This window comes from Nematolebias whitei, chromosome 10 (assembly GCF_014905685.2).
Source record: "Nematolebias whitei isolate Nwh7 chromosome 10, NemWhi1, whole genome shotgun sequence".
Classification (NCBI taxonomy): Eukaryota; Metazoa; Chordata; class Actinopteri; order Cyprinodontiformes; family Rivulidae; genus Nematolebias; species Nematolebias whitei.
The window spans coordinates 38,452,132-38,462,946 of NC_056507.1; the positions used below are offsets into that span (position 1 = coordinate 38,452,132).

Genomic DNA, 10,815 nt, shown 5'->3' on the forward strand with positions numbered 1-10,815 from the left:
TTTTTGTCTGTTTATTTGTACTTTTACTTAAGTACAGTGTTTGAGTACTTTCTCCACCACTGTTTACATGCGTAAAATTTTTTGATTGGATTGAAATGTTTTCAGATTGAATAATACAAATGTATCGTTTACATGGGCACAGTCCGTTCACAACTAACGTTTACATGCAGCTTTTATTCTAATCAGAAGTACTGACATGTGCAGAGTGGTAAACCTTCCTTAAAAAAACATAGAAGAAGAATTTCTACTTTCGTAATGAATGTAAACAAAGCTGAGCATTCGAAGTGGACCCGTGCCAGGTTTTAATGACGGTGGATACATTATTGCACTCCCTGACTGAGCTACAGGTAATACAGATAATTTTGAGCTCTTTCAAAATTCCTGGTAGAAATGTTGTGTCGCTCACCAACCAGTTTAGCTTCCCCGACGTATTAGCATTAGCCAGGTGAAATACATGAGGTTGACAGGTCACACATGCGCAGTCAGGTCAGTTTTCCACAATCAGAATGAAATGATCAGTTTAAGTGTTTACATGTACACCGTTCAGATTATGAATCAGCATAAACCATCCATCTTATTCTGATCACAAATTCATACAGCTTGAGCTGAATAAACAAAGAATAATCTGAATAGGGTGCTTACATGACACATTTTTATTCCAAATGGTCATTTAATCCGATTACTTATGTCCATGCAAACAGAGTTACTGTGACAACCCTTAAAGAAAGGATCAGCCAAAAGGAGAAAAATAATTCAGAGAAGACAGCACACACCGCCAGTGTGTATGTCGCTACATCCATCCATCTATCCATTATCTTTTACCCCCTTCTTCCATTTTGGTTCACGGGGGTCGCTGGTGCCCATGCCCAGCAATCACTGTGCGAGGGGTGGGGTACACCCTGGACAGGTCGCAAGTCCATCACAGGGCCACATAGAGACAAATGAGACAAACAACCATTCACTCTCTCACTCACACCTAGGGACAATTTAGAGTTACCAGTCAGCCTAACATGCATGTTTTTGGTCTGTGGGAGGAAACCAGATTACCCAGAGAAAATCCATGCATGCACAGAGAGAACATGCAAACTCCACCCAGAAAGGCCTCCGGACCAGGATTTGAACCAGGGACCTGCTTGCTGAGAGGTAGCAGCTCTACTAGTTGCACCACTGTGCTGCCATCCTGCTACATATATTTGTTATTCTTCATGTGGTTCTTTAAAGTTAAAACAAATACATATCAAAATAAATCCTAAATTTTGCTCAACCTTTGAAAATTCTGCCTCTGGCTAGGACAGATATTACTTTAAAATGGAAAATACCCTCTCCATCCATTAACTTTACCTGTTTCTACCTTTCTGAATCACTGGGGTCACTGGTGGCCATGTACAGCAGTCACTGTGCGAGAGGTGGAGGACACCCTGGCGGAGGACAGTTCATCACAGGGACACAGAGAGACAAACAACCTTTTACTCGCACTCAAACCTGGGGACAGTTCAGAGTTACAAATTAACTTAACATGCATGTTTTTGGTCTTGGGAGGAAACCGGACTACCTGGAATAAACCCATGAAGAGAACATGCCAACTCTACACAGAAAGACCCCGGATGGGATTTGTTCAGGCAACCCTCTCGCTGAGAAGTGACAGCTCTACCAACTGAGCCACCAAGCTGCCCGTGGAGAAAAACAGATCTGTTTAAGATAAAATTCAGAGTAGTGTAGTCAGGGTCCCAGATTTTAATCTCACAAAATATTGAAGTGGTTTTTGATCAAAGTAAGAAATCTTTCCATCTGAGCTCATGTGGGAGGACTCCAATATCACCACTGCTCTCAGCAATGCAGCAAAGAGACCTCAAATACATAAAACTTTAACACTGCTAGTATTAATGGCTGACCATTAATACTAATTAATTAATTAATTCTATGCTGATTAGTCTCTTTAAAATGATTTATTCAATTAGCTTTGTAGAGATCTAGTAGAGTGCTGTATGAATGGGTAAATGAGGACACAGATTGTAGTGTAAAGCGCTTTGAGTATCTCAGTAAGATAGAAAGGCGCTATATAAGTACAGTCCATTTACCATTGATAGTGCAGCTGAGAGCTGCTTTTGATCAGAATGCCATTTAATTATTTAACCTTTGGTTCCAATTTGTGGTGCTAATAAAAGGACCCTATAAAGTTATGTAATTAAAGGCAAACATTAGCAGTAGCTGATTATTTACCTATGTCTGCAAACAAAAATTGGTTTCTATTTGAGTCACCTGTGCTGTGGTGTTACAAAACCAGATGTTTTATTTATAGTACAAGTTAGTGTTGAAAGTTCTGCTATGTTTTGTCATTTATGCTCTCGTTTTTGCTTTGTTCTTGTGTGTTTGTGTGTACATCATTTCAGCGAAGGAAAAACTAATGAACTGAAGACGTTCTAACAAGCCTTAACAGCACAAACCTGCAACATACAAATAAAATCTTCAACCTCACTACTAGAAAAAAAATAATTAATTAATACATAAGAATGGATGTGTGTTAAACATAATTATATCATGTTTGGGCTAATGCTGCTGAGGCTGTGAACGTATCAGTCCACCTTTGAGTTGCCTAAACTTGTGCACTGACAACATGTGCTGACCGGATTGACTGAAACATCCCTAGCCTCCTCATCATTGACATATACAAGTTTATGATAATAACTTAGACAACATTCCATTTAAAATGCTACAAACTAAACAAATGGTGCCAAGCAAAAGAGGTTTGGGGGAATGTAGGATTATTTCACACTGGACATCATAATTGCAAAAGACAATTTATAAACCAAAAGAGGATAATAAACTGGCCCTGGTTTGACTACTAAATAGGCTAGTCTGGATGAAGACTTCTTTTTTCTTTTTTTCATATTCCATATTCTATAACTGATGTTGTTCCCCAGGTCTCTCTTGTAAATGAGTCCCCAAGGCTCAGTGGGATTAACCTGTATAAATAAAGGTTGAATGAATAAAGCACTACTGTTTACACTGATAGCTATTTGACAAATCGTCACTTCAAAATTGACAAGGCAATCCCTTTAAAAGTCAGAGTAAGCCAAGAGCAGCACAAAAAAGAGGAAATTGTATATTTAGGGTGAGGATAAAACATCAGAAATGAACACTACAGTGTATTTCTGTTTTTCCAGAGCCAGAGTAGTCTGATGGGCTCAGGAGCAGGTTTACTTGCTTGAATCAGATCTGATCATGCATTGAGTGAGCGATGCACAGAAGTGCAGCGGCTTCTTGTGCTCCCGGGATTAAGAATTATTTAATTATTTTAATTCCTATGAGGCTGTTTTAGGCACTAGTTCAATGTTAAATTCACGGCTCAAGTACAGCTCAACCGAACTGATGGCCATCAGAGACATTTCGGTTATTAATATATCACCGAGGCTGAAATCTGCACTCTTCAGACAGCGGCTCCTGAGGTCAATAGAATGGTGCAGGAAAGTGCAAGGAGCAACGGTCAAGAGGAAACAATGTGCCCAGAATCAAAGGAGGGGGAAGCGGGCGAGCACGTTGGCCCAGCTAAAGGCTAGAAGGGCACGATTTCTACTCTCTTTCTGGCCAATGTCTGCTCACTGGACAAAATGGACTTGATACAGCTAAGGATGAGTGTTTCTACAGAGATGAAGAACTGTGCTGTTCTTTGCCTAACAGAAACTTGGCTTAACAACACTATGCTGGACTCAGCCTTCCAGATCAATGGTCTTCAGTTATTCCGAGTGGACCGTGACCACGTGAACCTGACGGACACTCTGCCCAGTTTTTACCAGCATGTCACCTTTCCTACGCAGGGAGACAACACTCTGGACTGTGTGTACACTAACATAGCTCTTCTTTGCCCCATCTTAACCTCTTGTAAATGAACATATATCTGTGAGATATTATCCATAAATTAAACGGATTCTTTCATTTTTCTGGACTGAGTTCTATCGTGCATTGAATGATTAAATGTAACGTGAGACGTTAATTTTCTTTGACCCATCAAAATGAATGCTGTCATTTATTAACAGAATCAAAGTTTAACATCAAATATTTACATTAATTTGGCAATTTGATTACAATAACAGCTTAATTAATTAGCTTTACAATCAGAAACCATACGGCCATGGTATCTGCTTGCAGCTTTACAACAGATATTTCTGAAAATATCTGGATTAATTACTGGCAGATAGAAGAGTTTTAAAGATGGGAAATGGAGGAGTTTAAATGGAGAGAGATGGGTGAAGATGTATGTGTCTGTATAAGATGTAGGTCTGTAGACCAGAACGACAACACGCTCCTTTGGAAATCAGCTTAACCCACAGTACACTTTGGTTGAGATCGACTCTTTACCTTTGCAGATGATAGTTTTCGGCGTCGGTGTAGAGTTTCCTATCAACTCTTTCAGCGTCTCCGTAAGAACAGCTAAAACCTCAGGAGTCATGAGATTATCCCAGAACAGACTTCTTCATAGTTCCTCTGAACTTCTCTCGTTCAGGGACTTCTCGTTCGAGGTCCTCCCTGGAACGTTGTTCAGCTTAGTTGCCGTTGTTCTCCAGCATTCTGCATTCCAGCATTCTGAACTCTGCTGCTCTCGGAACTAACTCACAGCATTCTCATGTAACTAGGAAGTGTTGAACCTTTTAAAGAGGTCACTTCCGGTTCCTCTGAGAACTTCCTGATTGGTCGATAGACCCAACAGGGGTGTGGTTTTAGTGATGTAAGAGGTTATTAAAAGTCAAGGAAAAAGATTAGATTGTTTAAGAACAGACAGAAGGATGTTTTGAAGAAACCGAGACTTTTAGGTGCCAGTTCTACTTCTATCTGTCTGAAAAAGTTAAACATGACATTTCTTTCCAGTAAACATGTAGTTGACCGAAACTTGACTTTTGACCGACTTACAACCTGCTCATTTCAGACAGAAGATCAAGAAAATGAATAATTACTCTGTAACAGACATTAACTAGATTTCTACTTTGAATGAGGATTAAAAATCATTTATACTGTTTCACAGTTGATTTAAAATGAGTAGTTCACTTCAACATTTAAAATGGTTTGAACTAAACACACTTTTGATTATCAAGACATTTGTAAAATAGTAATGATAATAAAAAAGAAAGTGTTCTTTCAATTGATCAGTGCAGGACACACTTAGAAAGTCTCTGGATGAACTTAATTTTGTGTTTCTGGACTCAAATCAATGAAATGACAGTTCTTGTCCCAGGAAGGCCCTCAGGGCCAGATTTGACCTGAGGCTTAGTTCACTACACTCTCCAATCACATCTCAATCCTGTTGGTGCCAGCATATCGTCTGCTGATGAGACGGATTAGGCTAACAAAGAAGACAGTGGGCAGCTGTGGCTGAATGGTTAGAGCAGTTGTCCTCCAATGCGAGAGTTGGGGGTTCGAATCCACCAGCAGTGCCACATGCCAAAGTGTCCCTGGGCAAGACACTGAACCCCTCATAGCCTCTGATGTGTGTCCCATCAGTGTTTGAATGTGAGTTAAAGCATTGATTAGTCTCATTAGAATGATTTGTTCAATTAGCTTTGTAGAGATCTAGTAGAGTGCTGTATGAATGGGTAAATGAGGGCACATATTGTAGTGTAAAGCGCTTTGAGTATCTTGAAATAAGATAGAAAGGCGCTATATAAGTGCAGTCCATTTACCATTTACTATTTACAGTCACTGTGTGGCCCAGGGATGTAGACTCTGCCCTCCAGGGCTGTTTTCAGTGCACAGATTGGCAGGTCTTCAACGAGGTGGCTACATATGAGGGAGAAGTGGATCTGTGCTTGCTCAGGATGGGAGACTGAACCAAAGCCAAGATTCAACTTTTCTGCTTGCCTCCTTAGATAGAGAACTTTACTAATTGGCTTTCTGAATGTATGTGAATGTTCTGTAAAGTGCCCTGAGACAACTTTGTTGTGATTTGGCGCTATATAAATAAACTGAATTGAAATGAATTTAATTGAATTGAATTGAAGAATACGCCTCCTCTGTTCTTGGCTTCATCTCCAAGTGTGCTGGACAGTAACATGTTATCCGAATCAGAAACCCTGGCTGAATGCTGAGGTGAGAGTTTTGCTGAAAGCTAGGGATGCTGCGTTCAGGACAGGTCATCAGCACTCCAAGAGGTGATGAAAAGACTGACTGCAGGCATTGCAAGGGCCAAAGCCACATATGCCCAGAAAATTCAGGGTCACTTCATCACCAATGACCCCCAGCGCATGTGAAAGGGCATCAAGTGCATTACGAACAACAACATCAGGGATATACAACGCCAAACAAACCCCTTATTGCACTCAATACGTTCTACCCTTGCTTTGAGAATCGTAACACCTCCCACCCCTGGCACCAGACTTATACCACCACCCAGTGACATGCCCCTCTGTGTGACCACAGCAGATGCTAGGAAGACCCTCCAGGGAATCAACCTCTGTAAGACTGCAGACCCTGACAACATCCCATGGGGGGTACTGAAGGATTGTGCACACCAGCTGTTTGAGGTGTTGGCGGAAATCTTCAACTCCTCACTGTCAATAGCAGTTGTCCCCACTTGCTTCAAGTTCACCACTATTGTCCCTGTATCCAAGTGCTCCACAGTGACATGCCTGAATGACTACCGACCTATAGCCTTAACATCGGTAGTCATGAAGTGCTTCGAGAAGCTGGTCATGACCCACATCAAGGACTCCATCAATGTCACTGTGGACCCACACAGCCTATAGAAGAAATGCTCCACTGCTGGTGCCATCTCATCTGTGGTCCACACAGCCCTCACCCACTTGGAGAGCAGAAATTCTTACATCCGTCGGCTCTTTCTAGATTTCTCTTCGGCCTTCAGTACCATCATCCCACAGACCCTGGTGCAGAAACTCTCCTTTCTTGGACTGAGTCCCACACTGAGGAACTGGATTCTGGACATCCTGACCAACAGACCTCATACTGTCAGGATCCACAACATTGTCTCTTCCTCCATCACCCTCAGCACTGGCTTGCCCCAGGGCTCCATGCTGAGCCCCCTCCTGTTCACTCTTCTGACATATGAATGCTTGGCTAGACACTCCAGCTGCCATATAGTGAAGTTTTGGGATGACACAGTAGTAGTGGGGCACATTACAAACAATGATGAGTTCAAAAACAGAGGAAGTGGAAAACCTGGTACAGTCAGGGTTAGAGTTTCTTCATTGTCGTTCGCACCACATGTGGTACATGTGGTGGAATGAGATTATGTACACAAGATCCCAGTTACATCTCACAATAAAATGTAAAAGAAAAACAGTAATAAGATTTAAGATATGAACTAAGAAAAACATAAACTAAAAATACACTAAGCACTAATAGCATAAAAACAATGCACCGAATAGTAGCACGAACATGAATCTGTGTGAGTAGATGAGCACAAATGAATGCAGTAACATGAAACAGATCAGCAGCAACATGAACAGATCAGCAGCAACATGAAGTGAGTTTTCAGTGATTATCCTGGTTAGACATTCATGAGTCTAGCAGCCTCAGGGTAGAAGCTGTTCCTCAGTCTAGTGGTTCTACACTTAATGCTCTTTAACCTCCTTCCTTAGGGGAGCGGGGCAAAAAGTGTGTGTGCTGGTTAAGTGGGGTCCTTCATAATGCAGGTGCCCCTCTTCTGGCATCTAGAGGTGTAGTGTAGGTGCAGTGGTGTAGAGATAATAATCTCTGCATCAGTGTGAATAAGACCAAGGAGATGGTGGTGGATTTCAGAAGGGACAACTCTTCATCTGCTACACATCGGAGGAGCAGCTGTGGAGGTGATCTCCTGCTACAGGTACCTGAGGGTGCATATATCCTGTGACCTCACCTGGAGAGCCAACACTTCCTGCCTGGTCAAGAAGGCCCACCAACATCTCTACTTCCTCAGGGAGCTGCAGAGAGCTGGACTTGGGAGCTCTGTCCTGAGAAGCTTCTATCACTGTGTGATGGAGAGCGTTCTCTGCACCTGCATCACCGTGTGGCACGGCAGCTGCACTGGTGCTGAGAGGATGGCTCTGCAGAGGGTAGTTAAGGCTGCACAGAAGACTGTGGGAAGCAGCCTTCCCATCTCCTTGGACCTCTACACTTCATGATGCTGGGGGAGGGCACTCCGCATCATGAAGGACTCCACTCATCCTGCACGCAGTCTTTTCAAGCCCCTTCCCTCAAGCAGGCAGCTGAGGAGCATTCAGAGCAAGACCATAAGGCTCAGAAACAGTTTCTTTCCGGCAGCTGTCAGACGGATGAACTCGAGCTGCACTTAATTCAACTTCATCTCTTTGTATTTATTTATCTGTTAATTTTTAGGCTTCTTGATCTGGGACCTGAGTCCGGATTTCGTAGCATAAACATGCAAATGTGAGCTGGTATGACAATAAAAAAAATTCTTGAATCCTTGAATTTATGAACAATTTAATACTTCACAGACCAAACAAAATTAGTTTGTAGACCAAATATGGCCCGTCACAGCCTTATACACCGTACAATGTTGTCACAAGCAAAAATTTGGAACCTTAACTTTTAAAGAAAATTACAAGTATATATTGTGATAATACAATGTTAACTATTATAGCTAAGCTTATAGTTCGTTTCTTTTTATTTTTTATTTTTGCCAGAGTGATGCTGCGTGTGAACAAACAGAAGAGTAGCACCACCTGGTTTCCTTACATGCTTCAGAGGAGCTGTCCCACAGTCACCTCGTTGGGGACTGCAGAGACATCACCAACGCTGGCCTGGACTTATAGAGTTGTAGTGACTACTGTCCCTTTTCTGATGAGCACAAAAACACCGACGACTGACAAAAGTGGATATTTAGATGCAGCTGATCAGAAAGTACTTTTCTACAGAGAGGAGAAATCGATTCATGCAACCACTCACAAGGTTTATTGGATCCTGGAGGGAAAAAAAGCTGGCAAGGCCTGCAGCAGACAAATTCAAGCTGAACTGGATGAACTTCCAAACAAAGAACGTTGCCAGTCTTTTTTTTAAAAAAAAGCTCATCTTTCTTGGTTCTTTATCACACTGCTGTGTCACTTTGTGTTCAGTAGCAGTTAGACACAGTTGTGGGTTAACTATTTGGTGATTTATTTATGTCATGTAGTAAGAGAACTATACGAGTGACTAACTTTCAGAACATGTAACAGCTTAGGTCGATGCTGAGCATCAAACTTAGAATGTTTTATGCTGAAAAACAGTTTCTTGTATGAAATGTTTTAGGTCTTCTTTTTGTGAAACAAGTGATTTCACTGTATTAAGTCTGAGAAGAACACAACACCACTTAGTTTGATGGTTTAAAAAACACCACATAAAGTCATCAGAAGTTTCACTTGTCTCTCCAGCCAGAGCACTAACAAGGATCAGGGATGCCTCCATAACAGCAAGGAGCTTTAAAGTTAAACACTAGTCCAAGTTTTAGTGATGAAACTACAAACTGAAAACAAACCTAGGCCGTTACATACAAAGTTAGTATGTAACCTTTTCTGAGGCTGCTGGTAAAGCAGCTTTATTAGCAATATAATAGAAATTATTACTCATAAGCTCCTTTATAAGGAGCTTTCTGTATATTGTATTAGTAACAAATAATTGTAAGAAATTAGCCATAACATAAAAATGTCAAGAAAAGAAAACCATCAAAAGCCCATTCATTGTCAGCAATAATGTACAGTGGGAGGATTATTGTATGGAGAAGGTTCCTACTGACGAATCACCAAGACGTGTTTGCATTTATTTGGAAAGTGAACATATTCAAATGAACATAAAATACTTCTGAGCTCCTCAAATAATCTCCAAAGATTTTTGTTATATTTCGGGGGTGGGGGGGGGGGGATGCTAATTTATTATCACTTTGTAACCAAACGTTCCAACAAAACTTTAGGGGTGTAACTTTTCATTTTCTATTTCACACAAAAAAATTGTTTGTTTTTTGTTTCATTAAACTCACATCCTGCATCCAGTTTAATGTCTGTATTTTAAATCAACATGTACTAAAATAATGTCTCAATGCACCGTACACTTGACAAGCCAGTTTGTTTTTCACTCTCTGCTACTTGGAAAGTTTATAAAAACTTGTAATATATAGATTTGGCTTTTTTTTCCCTGTTGCATTGAGATCTTACTGAACCATTACTTAAGTGTATTGGCACACCTCTAATTAATATCCAATTCAAATTCAAAGAAATCTGACTCCATTCAAATTTATGCAAACAAAACAAAGCCAGGGGAGAAATCTGAGTCTTGCCTTCCCATTCTACGTTTTATAAAGTTTAAGGAGAGCCTGACAGAATAAATAGGCCTGGCAGCATCATTTGTGTCATTATTTTGAATAATGTTTAAATTTGCTGAGAGGTTAAAGCAACGTATTTCACATTTCTATAGCTGATATTTAATTGCAGGATTGCTCCAGCAGTAAACTGCCATCTTTACTAGGGGCAAAGAGACAGGAAGTGCCCAAGTGAAGTAATTGGCCCAGTTCTCAGAAGGGATTTAAATGACTTTCACTTGTTCCCGTTAGTGTGAACAGCAACAGCAAACAGGGAGGGGAGGTCTTTAAGTTGTGGCAAGACATAGAAGATTTAATTAGTCCCCACTTCTGAATAAAAATGGGAAATGTGACATGTTAGAGAGAATATGTTGCTTTTCAGGGTTCCATACAATCCATTAAGACTGGTAATAGAGACAAGTTGGTCTTTTCTTATCGCCATCTACATAATGCATTAGTCTTACCCAGGGAATAAAAAAAAAAAAAAAACTACTTTACTTCGTCTTTGACAAATAGTAGCAGGGTAATAAATGGATTTCCTC

The 10,815-nt window shown here is 40.8% G+C and overlaps 1 protein-coding gene across 1 annotated transcript in view; it reads left to right on the forward strand.

Annotated features, from left to right (window-relative positions):
• The window catches only part of shisal1b (shisa like 1b), an 88,813-nt gene extending 79,937 nt beyond the window's left edge, over nt 1-8,876 (forward strand). Inside the window, exon 4 of the mRNA XM_037683645.1 lies at nt 8,631-8,876. Coding sequence (XP_037539573.1) covers nt 8,631 — 1 coding nt within the window. The 3' untranslated portion in view covers nt 8,632-8,876. The remainder of the gene's footprint in view (nt 1-8,630) is intronic.
• Nucleotides 8,877-10,815: the final 1,939 nt, after the last annotated feature.